Here is a 24,260-nt window from a genome sequence, read left to right as displayed (position 1 = left end):
GCGCGCTGTGATTGGCGGGGAGCGCGGCCCCTCAGCGTGAGGGGGCGATGGCGGCGGTGGCTGAGGCGATGGCAGCGCGCTGCTCTTGCTCCCGCGGGCGCTGACGAGTCCCCACCGCCCCGCGGGCTCCGGGAGGAGACGTCCTGTCCCACCGCGCCGGTCCGGGTCAGTCCTGCACCGCAGCACTGCGGGTCCATCCCCGCGGCCCTCAAGGCGCTGAACCCCGAGCGCTCTCTGGGGCTTTTCGGGCGTTAATGGAATGATTCTTTCCGCAGCATCCTGCAGAGGAGATGCGGTAGCTCGGGTGAATCCAGCTGGCTGTGGCGGCGCCTCGGGAGGCGATGGAGCCGCTCCCCGAGCTCTACTCCGTCTTCCAGGGCGAGGTGCGGCAGCGGCTGGCGCGGCCCGGGCGCTGCTCGGGGGGAATTCATTGCGTGGGTTCGCTCGGGGGAGCTCGGGGGGCGCACAGCTCTGTGCGGGTGCACTCCTGTGTCCGGGGGCTGTTCATGTGCAGCTGCGGGGGCAGCCGGGGACAGGCGGTTCCGACCTCTTCTGTCGCCGGGTTCCCACCCTCAGAGCTCGGAATTCCAACAGCAGCAGCACCTGGAGAGAGCCCAGAGGGATCCACGGAGCTGCTGCAGGGCTGGAGCCCCTCTGGAGCCAGGCTGGAGAGCTGGGGGTGCTCCCCTGGAGAGGAGAAGCTCCAGGGAGAGCTCAGAGCCCCTGCAGGGCCTGAAGGGGCTCCAGGAGAGCTGCAGAGGGACTGGGGACAAGGATGGAGGGACAGGACACAGGGAATGGCTCCCGGTGCCAGAGGGCAGGGCTGGATGGGAGATTGGGAATTGGGAATTGTTCCCTGGCAGGGTGGGCAGGGGCTGGGCTGGAATTGCCAGAGCAGCTGTGGCTGCCCCTGGATCCCTGGCAGTGCCCAGGCTGGGCTGGACACTGGGAGCGCCTGGGACAGTGGGGATGTCCCTGGGGTGGCACTGGGTGGGATTTAATGTCCCTCCTGCCCGGCCATGGCTGATTCTGTGCCCATCTCCACACCATGGGCTGTGCAGGTTCGCTGGGCATTCTCCCCTCTTTGGGAAGGGATTCCTGCAGCTCTGCTGGGATTTTCTCCCTCTTTGGGAACAGATCCTGCAGCTCTGCTGTGATTTTCTCCCTCTTTGGGAAGGGATTCCTGCAGCTCTGCTGTGATTTTCTCCCCAGGTTGCTGCAGTGACGGATTTTGGGGCCTTTATCAGAATCCCCGGCTGCAGGAAACAAGGTTGGTGTCCCTGCAGCTGTTCCATGGCGCTGTGGCCAGGGCAAGCAGCCGCCTCACAATTAAAAACTTCCAGAAAAAAAATCAGAAAAGGAGTTTTTCCTAAATGAGGACGAAATTTGGGAAGCATTTAGAAGATGATGGACTTTAGAATGATTACCAAGGATGACTCAAAGGAGTTTTTGGTAACTTAAGGATATTTTGTGGTGGGTTTTGGGGAAATTCTGGAACTTGGATATAATAATAATAATAATAATAATAATAATAATAATAATAATAATAATAATAATAATAATAATAATAATAACAATAATAATAATAATTATTATTATTATTATTACAATATATATTATATTTTACTATATATGATATATAGAAGACATATGTAACATATATAACAATAGCTGTATTATATTTTATTATATATAAAGTATTAAAAAATATATAATATATATATAATGATATATATTATAAGGTATATAATTATATATACTATAGATAAAACATATATAACCAAATATATAATAATATAATGTATCTTATTGTATACATAATATTTAAGATATATATGATACACATATTACTGTATATATTATATATATAAAATATATTTCTGTATTTATTACAATATATTATTTATTGACATTTGCAGCTTTACTGGTGGTAGCTGCATTATAAAACAATAACCAAAAAATAGAAATGAAAAATGAGTTAAAGAATGAATAAAGTTTTCAGAAAAAATTGTAGCAGGGAACATATTTTTAAATAAATAATAATAAAGAAAATAAAAATAAATGAATAGAAATTGAAATAAATATAAAACTCAATTTAAAGATTTTAAAACAAATAGTTTTTAAATCCTAATTATTGATATATAAAACCACATCCTTCCCACACCCCAAAAGATTACCTGCTCCAAGACACTTTGGAAATGCAGATCCAAGGTTTAGTGGAGGAATGTTTGTGTAAAACTGATAAGAGGATGAGTAGAGGATGAATTGAACACTAATAATTGTTATATTTTATTTATATTTTATTTATTAATTAACTTATTAATTTTATTATTATTTTATTTATTAATTTTTAAAATGTTTTTATTTTATTTTGTTGGTTCATTAATGGAATTACTAATTCTGTGGTTTAATTTTATTATTTTATTATTTCATAGAATAAAACTATCAAATCAATTAAAAATTATTAAAAAATAACAACTTCATATATTTTATAGTGAAATTAATTTAATAATTTTATTAATTTTTAATTATTCGATTTATTAATTATTTTATTGATTAATTTTATTGTTATACTTCAATTTTTAGTCCATTAATTTATTATTAATTTTATTTATGTTGTAATTTTATTTTTATTGCATTAATTTATTATTAATTTGTTAATTCCTATACATGTTTTTATTTTTATTTACTTATTATTCTATTTATGTTATAAATTTTTATTGCATTAATTTATTATTAATTTTGTTCTTTTAAATTATGTTATAATTCTGATTTTATTTTATTAATTATTAATTTCATTTATTAATTTATGGACAACTTATCAATTTGATGCATTAATTTCTGAGCCCCACCACATTGTTCCCACACGGCGTGGGAAGGTCCATTCTGTCGGGAGGGCAGGTGTGAATGTTCTTCCTGTCCCCGCAGGGCTGGTGCACCGGAGCCAGCTGTCCTCGTGCCCCGTGGACAGCCCCGCGGAGATGCTGGCCGTGGGGGACAGGGTGTGGGTGAAGCTCATCGGCAGAGAGGTGAGCTGGGGCCGGGCAGGGAGATCTCTGCAGCCGGGCTCGGCACTCGGGGTGTTGCACAGGGAGTGCAGCCACAGCTCGGAGCAGGCCCCAAACAGCAAGAGGCAGAGAGGCGAGTTCCCGTTACAATACCATAAATCTCCTTCTGCCTGAATATTCCAATTTTCACTAATCAGTCTAGTACAAGATACAAACACTATGGCATTTACATACAGCCTGTAAGAATCATGACGTTACCATGCTGTCGTATGTCACTGTAGGACACATGAAAGCACAACACAAGTCACTGCTAGTGCAAAGGTGAAAAACAGAGTTTATTTTCTGACTCCAGCATTTGTACTTTTCCAAAGGTGGCAGTGGATTGGAGGGTGAAGGTGCCACCTCTCCAATGACATTGGACAAACTACCAGTACATCAAGTTTCTCCACTAATATGAAGGAATGCAAAACAATAGGTTGTTTACAGAAACTTGTGTGAGAAAGTTCTGTAACAGAATGTAAACTCAGAAGGCTTTAGAAAGTCTGAAGAATCAGGGCAACAGTGGTACATTTTTGTTGGGGAAGATGAAATAGGAAAGCCTTATAAATATGCTTGCCTGGCAAAAGACTTAGAAAATACAGAGACTGAGATGGTAACAAGCTTTGAGATACCAAACCTTAGTTACTGAACAACTAGAAAACAATAGTACAGCCAGGATGAAGACAATCCCCCCTTCTGGTTGAACAATGCCCTTACCTACAGATAGGCCCAAAGGTTAAATGGACTGTTCTATCTCACTCCCCAAAATGTATGGGTCATCCCACACCTGTAACCCTCCCCTGAAGCATCAGGAGTCTGTGACCCCATTGGCCCAAGTCTTGTTCCAGCCCACCCTGAACCCCCTGACAAGGAGTCCCTGAGGAGCCAGACGCTCTCTTGGAACTTCTGTTCTCTTGGAACTGTCCCTCTCCTGGAACATCCTCTTGGGATCCTCTCTTATCTCCCTCTACCCCTTGCCTCTCCCTGCCCCCACTCCCTCGGGCCTGCCACGGGTCAGGTCTGGTGACTGCAAGCAGGGCCTTTCACCCTCTCTAATAAACCAGATATTCTAAGGGCAGCCTTCAGAGATCTCTCGTCTCCACCCACCCAAACCATCCTGGAGTCCAGCGTCCTCACACATTTTAAACCCTAAAAACCTTTGGACCCCTTCTGCCCAGCTAGTAGGGTCTGCTCTGCCCCTTGGAGCTGTCTGCAAGCAGAGGGTGTTGTTTCATCAAAAGGGGATTACCTTCAGCTGGCCATACCTTTGTTTTCCAGTTGTTCAGTAACTCAAAACTTGCTTTCATTTCAGTCTCACTCATAGTTTCTATATTCTCAAAATCTTTTGCCAGGCAATCATATTTATAAGGCTTTCCTGTTTCATTTTCCCCAACACTCATTAACATTTTTAGGTCATTTATTGAGGCATTCACTTACCCTCTGAACAGAGAGAGGCTTGGCTTTTTCAGCATTTCTCCTGAGAGAAGCAGAGAAAATAATCAAAACAATTCTTGTCTCATTGGCTGCTCCCTGCTTGTGCCCATGTGGAATGGAGATTGTTTACCCAAGGTGATTGCTAGATTGGATCCTGGTGATGGTGTTTGGAGTCATTGACCAGTTGGATCCACAGCTGTGTTGGGACTCAGCAGAGAGTCACAGGCTTTTTCATTAATGATACAGTTAGTTAGGGATAGTTCTTATTAGTACAATATAGTTTAATAAAGTAATTAATTAGCCTTCTGAAGTCATTAGAGTCCTACACATCATTCTTCCTGGGGTCAGGCATCCCAGCACCCACAATTCATCCTGCTAATTGCGTGTTTTCCAGATGAAGGATGACAAACTGAAGCTCTCCCTCTCCATGAAGGTTGTTCACCAAGGCACGGGGAAGGACCTGGATCCCAACAACGTTTCCCTTGAGTGGGTAAATCTGAGCAGAACAGAGGGGATGGCTTCCCACAGGGCACAGGGAGTGGCTTCCACTGCCAGAGGGCAGGGCTGTGTGGCAGCAGCTCTGTGCCCACAGAGGGAAACACGGCGTTCCCAGGCACTGTGCTGGGGAAGGCTGTGAGAAGAGCAGAGAAACAATTCTTATCTTCACTGGCTGCACCTGGTGTTGTGAACATGTGGAATGTGTTATGGACATTTGTTTAGCAAATTGTTTTTTAAGTAGCCAGTGGTGTTTTGATTAGAGGAGCAATTAAGTCTACCTGTATTGTAACTGTCTATAAAAGCAGTGGGTTTCTTAAAAAAGAGACATTGATCAACCTGCTTGAATCATGGAATCGATGCTAATTATTGCTCAGCCAGGGGCCTGTTACCATGAGGGATGGATGGGATTTTGGGAAGGAATTGTTCCCTAGGGGGTGGGCTGGAATTCCCAGGGCAGCTGTGGCTGCCCCTGGATCCCTGGCAGCGCCCAAGGCCAGGCCAGCTCTGTTCTTTAGGTTTAGAAAGTTTTACTTTGCGAGTGTCCTGGTTTTGGATGGGAGGCACTTGTGGGAAATCCAGGACTCCTGCACAACTGGCCAGTATAACCCAGCAGAAGTCTTTATTGTTTACATTACACACACTTATAGATTCTACAAACTACTCAGATCACACGTCTCGACTGGTGCCTGTGTCTTGCTCCCTCGTTCTCTGCCTGCATTTCTCACAGTATGTGATTGGCTACACCCAGGTGTTTCACAGCCCTCTGTTATCCAGTTCTTGTGCTCTTGGTATTCAGTTTCTCAGCCTCTTCTTTCTTAATTTAGCACAATTTATGTTCCAATAGCCTTGATGAATTCCTGAGGCTTTGAAAACAAACTTAGAAGCAGGCTGGCTGGTGCACACTATGGCCTTACCCCTGCAAATACATTGCAACAGGAGATATTCACAGATGTGATCTCAAAATTAGTGAACTCTCCAATTAGCAATCCAAAACCACCACACCACTCAACTTTTAAAAGCCTTGTGGTCATACAAAAACGTAAAAGCTTTTTGTTTGTAAAAAATGATGGATTAAAGATGAGAATGGATTGAAAATTGAGCTGTTCTTGTCTTCCCAGTCAGGATGAGAGGAGGAAGCGCACCTTCAGGGACTACACGAGCCAGAAGATCACCCTGGAGGCTGTGCTGAACACGGTGTGCAAGAAATGTGGCTGCAAAGGTGGGTCTGTGCTGCTTCTTTATGGCTCTGTCCCTGCCAGGCAGTGACCCTTGCTGGAGTTGTATCAACGTCTGCCTCATGGTTAGAATCCCAAAATGGTTTGAGCTGGGAGGGACTTTAAATCCCACCTGATTCCAGCCCCCAGGGACACCTTCCACCATCCCTGGCTGCTCCAAGCCCCAGTGTCCAGCCTGGCCTCGGAAACTTCCAGGGATTCAGGGGCAGCCACAGCTGCTGATGTGGTTACATGTGGTTGTAAGGACTGAATTTTGGTTCAATGTTTGTCCTTTAGAGGAGAGAGTTTTTTATCTCTTGCTTCAAAACCAAAATATTTAGGTCAAGTCCTTTAAAAAAAATAGTTTATTCCTTAAATTCACACCCCTTTGGGCTACTGGTGAGGGGCCAGTGGAGGCCACGAAGATGATGAAGGACTGGAGAGATGAGGAGATACTGAGGGAGCTGGGCTTGATTGTTGTGGAGAAGAAAACTGAGAGGAAATCCATCAGGCCACACAAATATCTCCAGAGGGTGTCAGAGGATGGTGCAGACTCTGCTCAGGGACAGGACAAGGACTGATGGCCAGAAACTAAAACACATCCACCTTGCTGTGAGGAAGAGCTTCTGTCTGTGGGGAGTGGCAGAGCTCTGGAACAGGGAGGGAGGCAAGCCTGCCTCTCTGGAGCCATCCCAACCCCCTGGATGTGTCCTTGTGTCACCTCCAGGGGATCTCCAGAGCTCCCTTCAACCCCAACCATTCTGTGCCTCCTGCTGGGAGGCAGAATCATTTAGGTTGGAAAAGAGTGCCAAGGACAGTGAGTCCAAGCTGTGTCTGGTCCCCACCTTGTCCCCAGTCCAGAGCTCTGAGTGCCACATCCAGGAATTCCTTGGACCAGGGATGGGCACTCCAAACCTCCCTGGGCAGTTCCAAGGCCTGAGCCCCCTTTCCATGGGGAAATTCCTGCTGCTGCCCACCCTGAGCCTGCCCTGGCCCAGCCTGAGGCCGTTCCCTCTCCTCCTGTCCCTGTTCCCTGGAGCAGAGCCCGACCCCCCGGCTGTCCCCTCCTGTCAGGAGCTGTGCAGAGCCACAAGGTCCCCCTGAGCCTCCTTTTCTCCAGGCTGAGCCCCTTCCCAGCTCCCTCAGGGATTCTCCAGCCCCTTCCCAGCTCCCTCAGCCTGTCCTGGGGCTGCAGCCCTGTTCCCTGGGCTGCACACAGCCCCTGCCCTCACCTGCCATCCGTGTTGTAGTGCAGCTCCATTGTCGGAGCCCAGCACACCCCTCTGGCTGCCCTGGCTGTCCCAGACCCTGGCAGGGGGCTCAGAGACCCTGGCATGAAGTCAAAAACAGCTGTGGCTTTGATTATAGCCCGTGGAAAAAACTGCCAACTCTGGATGAGGAATTACAAGTCACAAGGGTTTTAGTAGTGTGGTATTTGAACTAACGCAGGGTGGAAAAATAGAATTTTGGGGTTTTTAGAATGTAATTCAGGGGTACAAGATGGAGGACTCTGGGCATGTCCTGGCCTTCTTTCCTTTCTTCTTGTCCTCCATGTCTTGCTGTGATAGTGACACTTTTCTGTTGGTTTAAGGTAGAGATTCACAGTCTGACACAGGTGATGGGAATTGGTGAAGAAATTGTAAACACACACACGTAGTTTTGAGTCTATAATGTGGGAGCTGCCCAGGACTCAAAGTGAGACTGCCATGGCTTCTGTACCAGCCAGAGCTCGGCAGGTCAGAGAGAAAATATGATAGATAAGGAGAAATGAGCAGCCGTGAAAAAGCACAGTCAGAAGCATTGCAAGGCTCCTCATTTGGCTGCGTTGGGGCCAGGGAAGCAAAGACTTTTCAGATCTCTCTGGGCGTCACCCTAACCTAGGGAACCCCAAGAGAGAAATCCACACTCCATGACAGCCCCGCTGTGTCCCTTCAGGGTGGCAAAGTTGTCACAGTCTCCGTAGACGTTCCAGAGCACTGGGGGACAGCAAGGGACAGGTGAGCACTGCAGAGGCTCAGGAACAGCCCCTGCTGTGCATGGAGCTGATCTCTGGGCATTCAGCAAAGTGGGGATGGACCAGCCCCACTGCCGAGTCCCAGCTGGGATAATTACTCTGATTTTGGTTTTTAAGAAGCAAGCAAACCTTCAGCAGTGATCCCACAGTGAACAGCACTCAGTGGAAGCTCCAGCTCAGTTGGTGGGACACTGGGACTGTGTCTTAGAGCTAAAACCAATTTTCTGGCCTGCTGAAATGATGTCCTGCCGGGTTCAGCAGCGTGAAGATGATTTTCTGGTGCCTTTTAGTAGATTTATTCAAGTTGCTGAGGTACAAAGTAGTTTTTTCTGCAGGAGTTTTTGCTGTGCCCTACTTGTGTTATTTAGAGGAAATGGTTAATGGGGCCCGTGCTATTCTAGAGGAGGCTAATGCTGAGTGTGGGCTCTGTAGTCCTACAGAAGTATCCTTAAAATACTGTTTTAAAGAATTATCACTATTTAAAGAACTATTATGTATAAATCACTATTTTAAAGAACCCCAAAACCAGGATTATACCTATTTTCAATATGCTTTTTAATAATGGTGTCTCCTCCTAACAGCAGGTGCCAGCTCTCCAAATTCCCACTGCAGCTCTTAGTAGGTCAACTTTGATGTCTCCAGAGTAGAGAGGGTAGAACCAGAAGAGCTGAATTTCTCTGTCTTTGTGACTTCAGCTCATTTTCCAGGTGCCAATCACACCACTTTACCTTTCCCCCATTCTTTTCTGGGCTGATTAAGCCCCTGCAGAGACAGATTTTTACTTGTTGAGACAAGAATATTTTCTTTTTTGCCTTACTAATTCCTCCAGAATGACCTGGGTTATGTTTGTTCCCTGTCCTGTTTAATCAGGGCATGTTCAACTGGCTAAAATTTCAGGATAAAAAATGTCCAGTGTAGATTTTCTCCTTGTGACTAATAATCAAAAGAGCCTTGGCAACACTTCAGATGTACGAAAGGCATTTGTTAAAAAAAGAACAAAAAAAAAGGAAGAGGGGCTGGGTTTTTCCTTCAAACACCTTTTTCTCCTAGGTCACTTTGCCAAGGAGTGTTTCATGCAGCCTGGAGGAACCAAATACAGCCTCATTCCAGAGGAGGAGGAAGAGGAGGGGGCAGCAGCAGGACATGAAGGAGATAAAAAGATCAGCAAGGCTGAGGAGTCTTCAAAAAAGAGGAAAAAGGTATGAGAAGGCCTCTGGGTGGCCTAGAGAGGGATATGGGGGATGGGAATTTGCTCTGTAGTTACAATTGAGTTACTCCAGCAAGGTGGGTGTGAGTAGCCAGGTGTGGGCTGAGAAGGTGCTGCAGTTTTGGGCAGGTTCTGTAGCAAAACAGGAATCTCCTCTGCAGATTTCTTACTAATTCTTAGGTTTTCTCCTTTTATTGTCAAGCTGGTTTTGTGCTACAACACACAGCCCTTCAAAGATACTCTTAGAGTGAGAAAAAGCTGATTATTGTTTTTCCTGGTCTTTGTGAGGCTCTACAGGCATTGCTTCAGTGTCCTGAATTCCGGTGATTCCTGCTTTCATCCCTTCTCCTGCCCTCACACTTTCCTTTGATCTGGACTCGGTGCCCTGCTGGCTCCAGGGGTATCCTGACCCTGCCAGAGCTGTGGGAATTGGGTTTATCTGCACACTCTGGGGGAAAATCCCTGGCTGTGTTTGCACATTCCCAGGCTCCAGAGCCATTTCTGTCCCTGTGAAAATGGCACCAGATCAGAGACATTTCCAGGCTGTGTTTGACCTCTGGCTCGGAGCAGGATGAGATAAAATAAAACAAGGTGAGACTTGAACCCGAGCCAGGAGCTTTTGGTGGTCAGGTTTATTCAGGGATGAGTATTCACAGAATCCCAGGGGGTTTGGGGTGGAAGGGACATTAAATCCCAACCCACCCCTGCCATGCTCCCAGGTTGCTCCAAGCCCCATCCAGCCTGGCCTGGGACACATCCAGGGACAGCCACAACCCAGTTCAGGACTTCAATAAATGACTTTTTCCATTAGCCCCTTCACAGTCCCACTTTCAATTACTCTTCCAAAGCCCTTTCCCTATTTTTCCCCTCTTTCCAGCTCTATGGCCTCTCTGTATCCCTGGAGAGTGGCAACAGGCAGAAAAGGCTCAAGTTATTTAAAAGTTTTGGGGAAAAATTACACAACAGTGCACAAATAGCACAAACTGCTTGTTATCCTCCCCCTGCCCATCCACCAGGGATTCCCAGTGGAGTCTTGCCCTGCTGACACTACAGGAAATGTGGGTCACTGTCCCGAATTTGTTCCTGATTTTTTTTTGGGTTGGTGGATTAATAGCTTTCCTTGAAATCTCACTTGTTCCTTTGATCTCCCTCCCTTCTCAAGGGTGACATCAAAAGTTGTCAGATGTTTTCCAGAGCTGGAATAATAAAAGTTGGAGCTTTTTTGGAGGCAGGATGTGGGATCCTGGAGATGAATGGTTCTCTTGTAGTCTGGAGTGCCTGCTGTGATCTTGTCTGGGAGCCACCATGTGCTTCCCTGCTTGCCTGGAGCTCCAGGGATTTACAGCACGTGGGAGTAGCTCTGTGGATTCAGGGACAATCTCCTTGCTGACCTGTCCCCTCCCATGTGTGTGACACCAGTGTGGCCCTGGGGTTTTTAAATGAGAGGAGGGAGCTGCAAGCTCCCAAGGGATTCCATCTCCACTGAGTGTCAGAGCAATAAAATTAATATTTGTGATTGTTCAGGATCAGCACTTTGTGCTTTCCTGGATCTGATGTTTCCTTGCAGTTTCTGGGGTTTTTCTCCTCTTCCCAGAGATTCCTCCAGGATCCTCAGCCCCTTTTTTTTCACCTGCCTTCCCAGTGCTATTCGCAGCTCCTCCTGCCTGAGCCCCCCAGCATTTCCAGGCTGGAGCTGGATCCAGGTCTCTGTGTGGGGGTGGCACTGGTGTGACAGTGACACATCCTTGGGTGGCAGCACTGAGCCCTGTCCTGTCTGCTGCAATCCCTGAGAAAATGGGTGGTGCAGGGAGGAGGGCAGAGGCTGGCGGTGTCCAGGGAAGGGAAGGGGCTGGAGAATCCTGAGGGAGCTGGGAAGGGGCTGGAGAATCCCTGAGGGAGCTGGGAAGGGGCTGGAGAATCCTGAGGGAGCTGGGAAGGGGCTCAGCCTGGAGAAAAGGAGGCTCAGAGGGGCCCTTGTGGCTCTGCACAGCTCCTGACAGGAGGGGACAGCCGGGGGATGCTCCCAGGGAATGAGGGGTGGGCTGAGAGAAACAGCTTCGAGTTGTGCTCAGGGAGGTTTAGGGTAGCCACTGCTCAGCAAGTTAGAAAAAATAGACACCTAAAGGTTTTCCAGTTGTGTGCAGCCTGACAGACCAAGACCATGGCTGTTCTCCCCATCCTTGTGCCTTCAACACAAGAGTGTAGCTGCTCCCTTCTCCTCTTTCTCAGAACAGGGCAAGATTGCACTGCAGTGCACAGGAAAAGCCAGCAAACACTGTGCCACTGATCCAGAATTGCCATGTTTGCTGTCCCCTGGGCCAGGAGAAGGCAGGGGGATGGCAGCTGCTCTGACCCCATCTCTGCTCAAACCACTCCTGACTTCCCTGCCATCTCAGCAACCTGGATGTTTTGGAGGCTTATGGAGCCCCCCTGCCCCCCGACTTCTCTTTGAAATTTTTGCTCCCATGTCTGCTTTTCCCTTTTTATACCCCATCTCCCATCCAGATATTTGGGAAAAATCCTTCACAGAAAGGGTTGATAAAACTGTCCTGGCAGTGGTGGAGTCCCTGTCCCTCCTGAGCCACGTGGATGTGGCACCTGGGGACGTGCTGGGGCCACGGTTGGACCGGCTGATCTTGGAGGGCTTTTCCAACCCAAACAGTTCCAGGATTCCCTGGTGCTGTGCCAGGGATGAGCCCTGGAGCCTGTCTGGGACAGCTGGGCAGGCCCAGGCTCTGTGTCCCTTCTTCTGGGGTCAGGGGGTGAAGGAGCTCCTGTGGGAACAGCAGTGTCCCTGCTGGGATTGTGTGGGAGGCGAGGCTGGGAATGGCTGAGCCCTTCTGATCCTGCTGCCTTCGACTTCCAAGAAAAACCTGCAGTGCTGGCTGAGGGATAACCCCTTGCATTGGAATTGTCCAAGTTTATCCCAGCTTCTGCTCACACAACCTCAGATTTGGGGGTTTAGATCCATTTCAGAGTTCCTTATGAGCTTTATTCCATGTAGAACAGCTCATCCCTGAGGTGGTTTTGCCCGGCCTTTGGAATTGGGGCTTTTTTCTGCCTTTACTGCTCTTTTCCCCACCTCGGGGAAGATTTCCAGATCTTCCTGCAGATCTTCATGTTAAAACCACACCTAAGTGTGTTTGTTCTTTGACCTGTGGCTCATCCAGCCTTGGTCCATCCTCAGTTTTACTGGTTTTACTGGTCCTTTCATGGATTTAAGAGGGCACAGCCCTTCACACATTGTCTTAATTTAAATTTTTCTTAATCTGGCTGTCTTTACTTGCTGACTCTAGGCTGGGTTCTTCTCCTCAGCTTCATTCTGACTGCTCCTCCGACAAAGGATGCAAAACCACCTTTAGATTGATGTAGTGAATCTTGTTTGGAATGAAATTGGCTGGTGGAATGAGGATAAAGAACAAAATTAAGAAGCCCAGAAGGATTCCTGGCACAGCTCTGGGGATGCAGACAGATAATAGGAATCCATTTGAGTTTTTCACAAGGACAAGACACAAATTCTTGGAATGGAATCTTAACTCCTCAGAAAGGTCTGGTGAAAAATATTTCAGCTTCTTGGACAGTCTGGGCACTCCCCTCTTATCTCAGCCCCGAATACCTTCAGGAGGAATGAGCTGTCGTAACGTTCTGAGAGCACAGCATGGAGCAGTTTCCTCACAAAGGACAGGAGTGCTGGAGGGGCCCCTCTTGGAGGGGTTTCTGGAGCAGTAGGGAAGGAATTAAACCTGCTCAGCTCTCAGGCTCCAGCCCAGCCTGCTGCTGTCCTGCTGGCAGCTCCAGCAGGGGCTTGCAGAGAGGTTTTGGAGCACTTCTGTTGGGTTCTGGTGTGATAATTGCATAGGTGGGGCAGGATGTGCAAGCAACCATGAAGTGCAGCTCTGTGTGCTGAGAGCCCTCTGCACTGAGAGCTGCTTGGGCCAAATCCTCTCCAAATATTGCCCTAAAATGCAGTGTTTGGGGTGCTGGGTGTGCCCAGAGCTGAGCTGAGTGTGCTTGATCCAAGCTGGGTGTGCCAGAGCTGAGTGTGCTTGAGTTGAGCTGGGTGTGCCAGAGCTGAGCTGAGCTGAGTGTGCTTGATCCAAGCTGGGTGTGCCAGCGCTGAGCTGAGCCCCATCCAGCACGGCTGGAGGGCATTTGGCAGCCCAGGGTGCCCCTGCAGGCACAAACCTGGGCTTTGCTGGGCAATCCCTGAGCTGGAAACACTCCCTGCACGCTGAGTTCCCCGGTGACCTCAGTGCTGACCTCCCAGGGCTGCTGCATTGAAGGGAGGGTCTGGGCAGGATGCTGCTTGTGCAGGAGGATTTTGTGGCAGCGCTGCCTCCTGCTAGTGAAAATCATTAAATCCTGGAATGGGTTGGGTTGGAAGGACCTGAAATCCCATCCAGTGCCACCCCTGCCGTGGACAGGGACACTTCTCACTGTCCCAGGCTGCTCCAAAGCCCTTCCAGCCATGGAGCAGCCACATTTTTATCCTCTGGGAATGCTCAGCTCTCCTTGAGTCCAGCTGCACTTCCAGCACAGGCTGTGCTGATTTGCTGCACTCGAAGAATCAGAGAATCATGGAATATCCAGGGTTGGAAAAGACACACAAGGATCACTTAGTTCAGCTCCTGGCCCTGCTCAGGACACCCCAAGAGCCCCACTGTGTGCTAGAAAAGGGATTTGTTTCTCTTGGAGTAATCTTGGCTGTTAGAAGCCCCCAAAAAGGGGAGAGTGAGGGTTTGTTGATTTTTTTCCAGCCAGCACAATGCCCATGTGGGCTTTTCTGTCCCCTGCTCCATCCCCAGGAGCATCCTGTGTGTGACATCCTGTCCTGCCTTCAGCCCTCACATCCTGAGAAAGTTTCCCAAGCTTTGGAATGAAACTCTTGGTTGTGAAGGTTTTGTCAAACTTTCTCACCATGTGCACAGGCTGGAAAAGCTTGAGAAAATTCTCCTTGCTGCATCCCCTTCTCTGGAGGCTTTAACTCCTTCCATCCTCTTAGGGCTGGGAGGATTTGCTTCTGCCTTTCCTCTGCGGGTCAGGGACTTTGCAGTGAATCTGTTGTTACCCCACAGGAAAACAGACTCAGTTTTGGGTGACATTATTTGCTGTTATGGAGCTAAAATGTGCCAAGGGTCTGGTGGGTGTGGAGCCACTCCATCCTCTGCTCCCTTCCCTGGAATCCCAGAGGATTCTGCTGGATGCTCAGCTCTGGGTGTTCTCTTTGCTCTTCCAGCTCCCTAAAAGAATTGTTCTGTTTGATTAAAAATAAGCTTCCAGCTTCTTTCTTTTTCCCCAGCTGGCAGCCTGGGCCTGGTGCTTGGACACCCAACCCAATTTGGTCACAGGTGCTTAAAACCTGGGTTAGTCAGAGCCCTGAGCTGGGCCTGCTGGGCCACATTCCTCAGCGGGCTGTCCAAGCCTGTCCCAGGGCTTTGGTCACCTCAGTGGCCATCTCTGCTCCCTGAAACCCTCCTTGGCTTCTTTGCTTGAGTCCTCTAATAGGGCAAAAATTCCTGATCAGCCCCTCTGGAGCCAGGCTGGAGAGCTGGGGGTGCTCCCCTGGAGAGGAGAAGCTCCAGGGAGAGCTCAGAGCCCCTGCAGGGCCTGAAGGGGCTCCAGGAGAGCTGCAGAGGGACTGGGGACAAGGATGGAGGGACAGGACACAGGGAATGGCTCCCAGTGCCAGAGGGCAGGGCTGGATGGGAGATTGGGAATTGGGAATTGTTCCCTGGCAGGGTGGGGAGGGGCTGGGCTGGAATTGCCAGAGCAGCTGTGGCTGCCCCTGGATCCCTGGCAGTGCCCAGGGCCAGGCTGGACACTGGGACAGTGGGGGTGTCCCTGCCAGGGCACAGAGGTGGAACTGGGTGGAACCCAAACCACTCCGTGGTGCTCAGAGCCTTTTGCAGGAAAGTCTCTCCGGCACTGCCTGGCCTGGCTGGAGCTGGTGGATCCTCCTTGGAGCTGGTGCTGCTGTGCTGTGCATGAACCATGTGCAGGGTGCAGTTACCTCAGAGTTCAGCTGCTTCCCTTCACTTCCCAGAGCCAAGGGGAGGGAACCCCTGAGTTTTTGCAGGATGGGGTGTGTTGGGCCCTTGGGAGCTGCTCCCCGCTGGAGGGGGATGCAGGGGATGAGCCCTGGCATCAGTCAGATCCTCTCTCTCCCCAGGCCTGTGTCCTGATTAAATATCCCCAAATTGCCATGCTGCATCATCAAACACTGCCTTGGGGTGATCCCAGTGCCCCCAGGCCTGATCTCGGGGTCATCTCTGCCTGCTGCTTTGCCACACACCTCAGGTTGGAGGGTTTAGATCCATTCCAGAGTCCCTCATGGGCTTTGTTCCAACACCAGCTGTTCTCGTGCTGCAGCCGAGGGTCAGTCTGGAGCTCCTGGCTCGGGGCTTTGCAGAAGCACAGCAGGGAGAGAGCAGCAGAGGGGCAGGGGAGGCTGGGGAGCAGGAGGGGAGGCTGGAAGAGAAGTTGGGGAACAGGAGGGCATGCAAGGAGAACTGGGGAGGAGGAGAGGGTATGAAGGAATCTGCAGGATGGGGTGCAGGACAAGGTGCAATGGGAAGATGAGCAGGATGGGGTTCAGGAGAAATTGGGATGCAGTGGGAAGTTGGGGAGCACAAAGGGGTGCAGAGGAAGTTGAGGAGCAGGAAGGGGCACAGAGGAAGTTGGGAAAGAGGAGAGGGTGGTGAAATCTTGAGGGAGGTTGTGCAAAGAGCCGCATCTTGCAAGAGGGCACTGACCTCGTCCTGCTGCTCCACTGGGCTCTCCTGCCTGGAGCTGGGAGTGTTTGGGTGCTGGGGGCTGGTGGTGGGCTGGGGATGCAGGGGTGCTGCTCACGGCTTGTTTACAAACCAAATTTTGGGCAAAAAAGCTTGATACTTCCAATTTTACTAATAAAGAACAATGAAATAATGGAATGAGAGCAAGAACTCTCCTTCCATGAATTACCCGGTGTTTTCCAGCCTTGGATTGCCGCATTGTTGCCCTCCTGCTCCCATTCCTGCCCTGCTCTGTGCCCTGCCCCTGCAGCCAGGGCTGGCAGTGGTGATTTACTCCTGCCTCCTGGGGCACCGTGCCCTCTCCATGCAGGAGCAGGCCCAGAAAGGCTGGTGCTACCCTGGTGAACACCAGGGAGAGCATTCCCACATTCCCAGGCTTTTCCCATGTTTCCTAGGAGAAGAAGAAGAGGAAGAAGCACAAGGCCAAGCAGTCCTCAGAGTCAGACTCAGACAGCTCAGCCTCGGACAGTGACGGAGCTCAGCCCCCCAGCAAGAGGCCCAAGCACTCGGGGAAAGCCAGCAAGGCTCCCAAGAAGAAGAAGAAGAAGAAGCACAAGAAGTAGCCCTGGGGTGAGCAGGGCAGGCTGGGCTGCTGCCGGGGCCGTTCCCTGGTGCAGCCAGCAGGGATCAGCCGCTCTCTGCTCCAGAGACAAGGACTTTCCTTCTCCAGGTGACAGGTGTTACAGGTGTTGACCTGTCTGTGAGCTGTCCCCTGTCACCTTGGGCAGGGGCTGCCCTTTGTCCCTCAGCTGCTGCCAGCACAGGCTGGTGACACCCTGCAGGGCGGCCCTGCCGTGCCACAGCCGGGGGACAGCAGCCCCGCAGAGCCAGGCCCACGCCGGGTGGGGACGGGGTTTGGTGGGACCTCACCCCCTGCACAGAGCTCTGGGCTGCAAAGCTGCCCCGGCTCCCTCGGGCTCTGCAAACAGCAGGAGTGGAGGAGCAAGGAGCAAGTGGGGGAGTGGAGATACGGGGAGTAAACATGGACTGTGGAGTGTTTGCTGCCTTGGAAAGGGATGGAAAATAAATCTCTGCTCCCTCCAGCTGTACTTTGTACCAGCTCCTTTCTCCTGTACCCTCCACGCTCCATCTTGGGCAGGGGGAGAGCAGCGCTGGCTGTGTGCAGGAGATGGGAAAGGGTTTTTTTGGGGGGAAGTTCTGGCTGCTTCCTGAGGTTCCCTGGGGTGGGAAGGGGGTGTGTGGTAAGGAGAAGCCTTCTGGAGGGAGCATAAATCTTGTAACTGGAGCTGAAGGTCAGGGCAAGGGATGGCAGGGGGAGGGTGCCAGGAGCACTCGGCCCTGCTGGGACAGATGTGGAGCCGGCTCTGCTCTGCAGGGAGCTGCCACTCGTGGCATGCCAGGAGCGCTGGGACTGCTGATGCAGCCTCCCCTTATCCCCTTTCCTCCCTGTGCTTCCCGCCCCAGCTCCCCATGGCTGCACCCCCCTTTGGGGCCATTTCCATTCCCAAATCCCGACACCAAGAGCTCGGGACCTTTGTTCCAGGGGAGTGGGCCCCTCTGGCTGTGGCTGTGGGGCTCCCTCCTGCCCCGGGGGACCGGCCAGAGCAGTGGAGAAGAGGCTGGGATGGGCTGCTGGGACCCCTGGCCATTAACCCCCTCCCTGCCACCCCTGTGGGTGGGCGGGCATGTGCCAGAAACGCCTTTTCCCGAGAAAACCGAGCACAGAGCTGTAACAACACCTTTATTATTTTTCCATGTGACTTTTCCCACTATCAATTAAAAAAGAACCCAACAACAAACCACGAAACCACCACCCGAACCCCTGGAGCCTCTGCGGGCGGGGGCAGGGGCGGCCCCCTGGGGCAGCGGCTCCGAGCCCACGGGAAGCCGTGCCTGGCACGGGGCCAGGAGGTGGGGACGGTGTGGCACCGGGTGACAGGCAGGGGACCTGGGACAGCGTCTATGTCGCCTTCTCGTAGGTGCGGGTGGAGACCACGTTGCCCATGGTGAGAGTCTGGGGGCAGAGAGGTGGCAGGAGTTAGTGCTGCCTTGCCCAGCTCCGAGCTGGCCCACTTCAAACCATTTCAGAGGCAGGAACCTCAGAACAAAACCAGTTCCGAGGTGGGAACGTCGGAACAAAACCAGTTCCGAGGTGGGAACGTCAGAACAAAACCAGTTCCGAGGTGGGAACGTCAGAACAAAACCAGTTCCTTACCAGAACCAATTTCCCATCCTTCAGCTCTCGGACCAGCGTCGTCTCCTTCCCCTCCCACTTCTGCACGTGGATGAGTTTGCCTCCATCCAGTGTGACCAAGGACTGCAGGGAGGGATTCAGAGGCACAGTTACTGTCTGGGTTTCTGGGCTCTGAGGGGTTTATTACTCAGAGGGGGTCCTGGAGCCCCGCAGGGCTCGGGATCGGCCTGGGGGTGCCACTCGGGGGATGCCCGCCTGGCACCATCCCCGCCCGGCCGGGGCAGCCGCGCTCAGCCCAGCCCGGATCCTGCACGGTCCCGGCCTGGCTGCTCCCCTGTGCCCCCAGTGCCACCGGCACGGTCACCCTGCCCCCCGTGCCCCCGGTGCCACCGGCACGGTCACCCTGCCCTCCGTGCCCCCGGTGCCACCGGCACGGTCACCCTGCCCTGCGTGCCCCGGGCCGCGTCCCGCCCGGGGCCACCCGGACCTGGCCCGTTCTCCCTCCCGGGCGCGGCTGGCCGGTCCGGCGGGGAGCGGAGAGGCGGGGCAGGGGTCGGGGCTCGGAACCGAAGCTGCCCTGCCCTGCCCGGCCCGCCGGGGGTTTTTGGAGCGGCTGATGCGGCAAACGCGCCCGAGCTCGCCGCGCTGCTGTTTGCACAGCGCCGCTGCTGACTCAGCCCGGGAGCCCGGCCCGTGCCAAACTCACCGGGACAGCGCCGGCCACGGCACGCACGGCGGGGTCGTGCCGGGACAGGCACTGGCACCGCGCTGGCACCGCCTGCCTGTCCCCATCCTGCCCCTCCAGCCGGGGCTGCCCCTCGCGTGCCCCATGGCTTGGGTCTGTCCCGAGCTCAGGTGTGCCCCAGCCCCAGAACCCCACAAGGCTCTGGGTGCGCCCTCAGACCCCAATTCCCCCATAGCTGAGTCCCCCCCACTGCTCAGCTGTCCAACAGTTTGGGTACTGCAGGGTGTGGGTGCCCCAGAGGGCAGGGATGGATGGAGCAGCGGGGAGAAATTCCCTGGGCAGGGGTGAGGCGCTGGCACAGGTGCCCAGAGCAGCTGTGGCTGCCCCTGGATCCCTGGCAGTGCCCAAGGCCAGGCTGGACACTGGGAGCTCCTGGGAGCTGGAACGTGTCCCTGCCATGGCAGGAGCAGCCCTGGATGAACTTTAAGGTCCATTCCAACCCAAACCATTCCAAGCTATCCTGGGTGCCCCACAGCTCCCCGCACCCCACGGCTGACCCCACCTGCCCCATCCTGTCCAGCCCCGTGCCTCGGGCAGCCCTGGCCCCGCTGAGCCACCACGTGCCCCCTGAGCGCCCGAGGGACACCCCAAGGGCACGTCCCGGGCTGTGGCAGCAGCTCCGGGCCGGTCACACGTTCCTGCTGCTTGAACAGCTTCCAGCAGCTCCGCGGCAGGGAGGGACCTCACACTCAGCTCCTTCCCCCAGCCTCACTCCAGCCCAACCCTTTCTGCTTCCTGCTCTGGGGCCAGGAAAGGGTTTCGTGGCCGAAGAGACCCCAGGTTCCTCCTGAGGAGCCCCCGGGCTGGGTGTGGGGCAGCTGGAATCTAGGAAAAATCAGGAGCTGGGCCACTCCTTCGAGGGAAAATGTCCCTGCAGGCTGGGAGAGGCCAGCAAAGTCACTGCTCTCTCTCAGGTGATTTTTTCCTTGCCCTTACAGGGAGGAGCAGCTTGGGCTGGGAAGTTTTGAGCTCGCCAGGGCCCCACAGCGCTGGGATGAGCCCTTGGAGCGGCCCCGGTGCTGCATCCCTGCAGCGCTGCCTGCTTGGGAGGGCAGCACAGAGGGGAGGGGGCTCAAAAAACGGGTGGTGCCCCTCTAGCCCCGGAGCAGGGACACTTCCCACCACCCCAGCACGGCCTCTCTTGAGCAAGCTGGCACTCGCCAGCCCGGCTCTTGCACAACCTTCCCGGCAGCTCCGTCCTGCCCGGAGAGCCCCGCTGCAAAACGGCCCCGGGGGTGCTGCCCGGCCGGGAGCGGCTGCAGGGCAGCCCCGGCGGGCACGGGGCCGTTCCCCTCGCACGGGCAGCCAGGACGGAGCCCCGGAGCAGCCCCGGGGGGCTGGCGGAGCGACCCCCGGAGCCCACAGAGCCTTTCGGGGGTGCCGCGGGGCGCGGCGGGGCGGGGGGCTCACCTTGACGTGCCTGTCGTCCGCCGTGGTCTCGTCGAACTCCTCGCCCAGCTTGAAGGTGATCTCGGTGTTCTTGAAGGTGCTCTGGGTCTTCACGGTGACCTTGTCGCCGTCCAGCTCGATGATGGTGGTGGGCTTGGTGAAGCCGGCCACCTGCCGCGTGGCGAAGCCCACGCCTGGGGAGCGAGGGGGAGCGCGTGTGGAGGGGCACGACGGAGCCACTCAGCCCCGGCATCACCCCCGAGCTCTTCCTCCCCGTGCTGGTGGAGGAGGAACCCCAAAACCGCCGCCCGCTCACGGTCCTGGGGGGCTCCGTGCGCCCCCGGGGCAGGATCAGAGGGGGCTGCAGGGAGGGATGGACCCGGGAGCAGCAGCCCCTGAGCTGCGTGAGGAGGGGGCTGCTCTCTGTGCCCCCTTCCCTGCCCTGCTGGGGGACTCCCCCTGACCGTGCTGGGGCTGCCTGATGGGGGCTCGGGGGCTGGGAAAGGCTGGGGGGGTTCCTGAGCACCCCCCAGCACCCACGGGGGGCATCTCATCCTTCCACCCTCTGCCAAAGGCTGCCCCTGGGGAGTGGGGGGCACGGGAAGGATGCGACCACTCACCCTGCCCGAGACCCCCTCACCCAGCCCGAGACCCCCTTACCCTGCCCGAGACCCCCTCACCCAGCCCGAGACCCCCTTACCCAGCCTGAGACCCCCTTACCCTGCCCAGCCCCACGTGCACAAACCCCCAGAGCCCCTCTAAACCACCCACGGAGGCAGCAGCGACTTCTCCACCGCCCACAGACCCCCGTGGGGAGGCGGGGGTGCACCAGGAAAATTGGGGGGTAGAGGAAATAAAACAAGGGGTGAAAAAGGGATGATGTGACCCCGAATCCGCTCTCAGCCGCGCCCACTCACCCAGCGCCTTCATGTACTCATCGAAATTGTTGGTGTCCACCAGCTTCCAGGTGCCCACGAAGGCGTCGACCATGGCGAGGGGGCGCGGGGGGGCCGCAGACACGCGGGGGTCCGTATGGCTGCGAGCGTGGCACCGCCTGCAGCTGCTCCGGCCCCGCAGCGCCTTAAATAATGTCCTCATCACATGATTGGAAAGAGCACAACGCGCTCCAGAAATACTCCCGGCAGCGCTGCCAGCGGCCACCCGGCCCGGCCACCGCCCCCGGCCCGGCCACTGCCCCCGGCCCGGCCACCGCCCCCCGCCCCCGCCCGCGGCGGGGATGGCACAGCGAGAGGGGCACTCGTGCCCTGAGCTGGGCCCGGGCTCTGCGGGGTGCGGGCTGGGGGGGCGCTGAGGTGGGCGCCGGGGGTCCGTGCCAGCCCAGGTGGTGCCGTGGGTGCGTGGGGAGGGGCAGCAGGGCACGGTCAGGGCGTGGGGACAGCGACAGTGGTGACGCCCTTTAGGGACACGAGTGGCGGGGACAGGGGAGCTGGGCTGGGGAAACTGAGGCACGGGGACAGGGGAGCTGAGCTGGGGAAACTGAGGCACGGGGGCTGGGGAAACTGAGGCACTGGCAGCAGGGAGCACCGGGGGAGGTGTGTGGGAACACGTGTGGGGACTCCAGGAGAGTGTGGGGACATGTGAGACACCCCCTCAATTCCGCGTGTCTGTGGGGACGCGTGACCCGGCCCCAGCTCGGTGTGCCTGTGTGTGTGGGCACGTGTGTGACCCTGTCCCCTCCCTGTGTGCGTGGGGACACACGCGTGTGCCCCCAATGCTGCTTTGGGTGCCGGGGGGACGCTGGGGACAAGCGCAGGCACGGGGCTGTGGGACCCCCGGCAGGTGCCCCCATCTCCCCGAGCTTTGGGCTCCAGCGCACCCCCAGCCCCTTCCCCCTTCCCGTGGGTGGGCTCACCCCTGGCCGTGGGACCCGCTGTCCCCTGGAGCCCAGGGACGGTGCCCGCTCCTGCCCCGCCCCGGGCCGCGGAGGGACCCAGCGGGGCGCTCAGGTGTCCCTGAGCCCGGAGCTGCAGCGTGTCCCCTTGTCTTGGGGACTTGGGGCTCACGGGCACCAGGGCCATGAGGGACCGGGGACACTTTCTCCCTGACTCTGGCCTCTGTGTGACATCGCAGACACCCAAAAATAGCCAGAGCTCGTGTTCGGCGTCCTCCTGCTGGCGCTGCCACCGAGCAGGACCCTCAGCTCGTGCCCTGGGGGCACAGGACTCTCCGTGGGATGGGTGTCCCCTGTCCCGCCGGGGACACGGCAGGGCTCTGCTCGCCAGGGTCACAGGGACAATGAATTCCCCAGGCCGGGGGGGACACCGAGGGCAAGGGCTGTCCTCTGTCCCCTCACCTGGGTGGCAGTGTCCCAAACCCGCACAGTCCTGTGCCCTGTACACAACGGCACCAGGAGATGGGGACATTGACAGGAGCAGCTGCCCCGGCACAGGGACACCCCAGTATAGGGACACCCCGACACAGGGACACCCGGACACAGGGACACCCCAACACAGGGACACCCAGTGACAGGGACACCCCAGCACAGGGACACCTGGACACAGGGACACCCACTGACAGGGACACACACACAAGATATCCCTGCATGTGCACACACACACACACACACACATGCATGCACACACACACACGCATGCACACACACACATGGATGCATACACACACACAGATATCCTGCACGCGCACACACACATGGATGCACACACACAGGGATGCACACACAGCGAGATGTCCCTGCACAAGCACACACATATATAAATGGATGCACACAATTGGATGCACATGCACGGATCACACAAATGGATGCACACATACACAGATACACAGACACATGGATGCACACACACACACACACACACACATAGAGATGCACACACACACACATAGAGATGCACACACACACAAATGGATGCACACACACACACACACACAGATATGTCCCTGCACACACACACACACACACACACACACACACACACACACACACAAATGGATGCACACACACACACACAGACACACGGATGTGCACACACACACGGGACTCCATGCCCATGAATGCCGTATAAACGAGTGCCCATGAGCACACAGATGCCCCACACATCAGTGCCCGTGTGTGGGAGTGCCCACGACCCTACACATGGATGCACACATGGATGGGAGCCATGACAATGTCAATGAGTGCCCACGCACAGGGATGCACACGCACAGGGATGCATGGGCACACGGGCTCCCGTGCCCACGAATGCCCGTGTAAATGGGTGCCCACGCCCGCGGATGCCCATACACACGGATACCCACGCTCAGGGATGTCCCTGCACATGTCCCCTCACAGGCAACCCCCCCTCCCATCCAGGACTGCCCTCCACGCCGAGGTGCCCGGGAGCCCGATGGTGGCCGTGGGGCGCTGGGGACAGTGGCCCCGCCTGTGGGGCTCTCCTGGTCCGCGGGGGTGGCCGGAGGGGCCCTGGGCTGGGGATTCCTTTGCTGGTCCCACAGCGACAGCTATAGGTGACCGTCCGGGGCGGGACGGGATGGGATGGAGGGATGGGATGGGATGAGCTCCACGTCCGACCATCCTGCCCGGCTCCGGCCAGCGGCCCCCAGAGCCGGCAGGAGTCCCCCAGTGCCCGGGCAGGAGGGTCCCATCCCGCCCCCTGGCAGAAGCAGAGGATTTGGGGAGCACGGAAAGCCGCACTCTGTGTTCCCCGCATCCCCAAACGCCGCAGGACCCGGCTGGCCCCGCCCGGGGCTGCGGGAGAGGATCCGGCGTGGGGACAGTGGGTGGCCT

At 54.6% G+C, this 24,260-nt stretch overlaps 2 protein-coding genes across 2 annotated transcripts; one reads left to right on the top strand and one right to left on the bottom strand.

Moving 5' to 3' along the window:
• Positions 1-25: 25 nt before the first annotated feature.
• ZCCHC17 (zinc finger CCHC-type containing 17) lies at positions 26-17,248 on the top strand. Its single transcript, XM_030290240.4, has 8 exons — positions 26-165; positions 276-383; positions 1,213-1,270; positions 2,929-3,029; positions 4,876-4,967; positions 6,098-6,198; positions 9,258-9,406; positions 16,601-17,248. Exons 2-8 carry the CDS (start codon positions 342-344, stop codon positions 16,766-16,768), a joined length of 711 nt encoding a protein of 236 aa, XP_030146100.4. The 5' UTR covers positions 26-165; positions 276-341; the 3' UTR covers positions 16,769-17,248.
• A 646-nt stretch (positions 17,249-17,894) lies between these two features.
• Positions 17,895-21,550, bottom strand: FABP3 (fatty acid binding protein 3). The gene is given in 4 exon segments (NM_001245169.1): positions 17,895-18,180; positions 18,382-18,483; positions 20,516-20,688; positions 21,412-21,550. Coding segments are annotated over 4 exon segments (402 nt in total). The 5' UTR covers positions 21,485-21,550; the 3' UTR covers positions 17,895-18,126.
• Positions 21,551-24,260: the final 2,710 nt, after the last annotated feature.

This window comes from Taeniopygia guttata, chromosome 23 (assembly GCF_048771995.1).
Source record: "Taeniopygia guttata chromosome 23, bTaeGut7.mat, whole genome shotgun sequence".
In the NCBI taxonomy this organism is placed as follows: Eukaryota; Metazoa; Chordata; class Aves; order Passeriformes; family Estrildidae; genus Taeniopygia; species Taeniopygia guttata.
Note: the sequence above shows the minus strand (reverse complement) of the source record. Positions and strands in the feature narration are given on the sequence as shown.

Bases quoted from the DNA above. Each gene is read 5' to 3' on its own strand.
- ZCCHC17 (XM_030290240.4), top strand. From the start codon at position 342: ATGGAGCCGCTCCCCGAGCTCTACTCCGTCTTCCAGGGCGAG. The intron at 384-1,212 runs GTGCGGCAGCGG...TTTTCTCCCCAG, and splicing joins ACTCCGTCTTCCAGGGCGAG to GTTGCTGCAGTGACGGATTT. The intron at 4,968-6,097 runs GTGGGTAAATCT...TTGTCTTCCCAG, and splicing joins CCCAACAACGTTTCCCTTGA to TCAGGATGAGAGGAGGAAGC.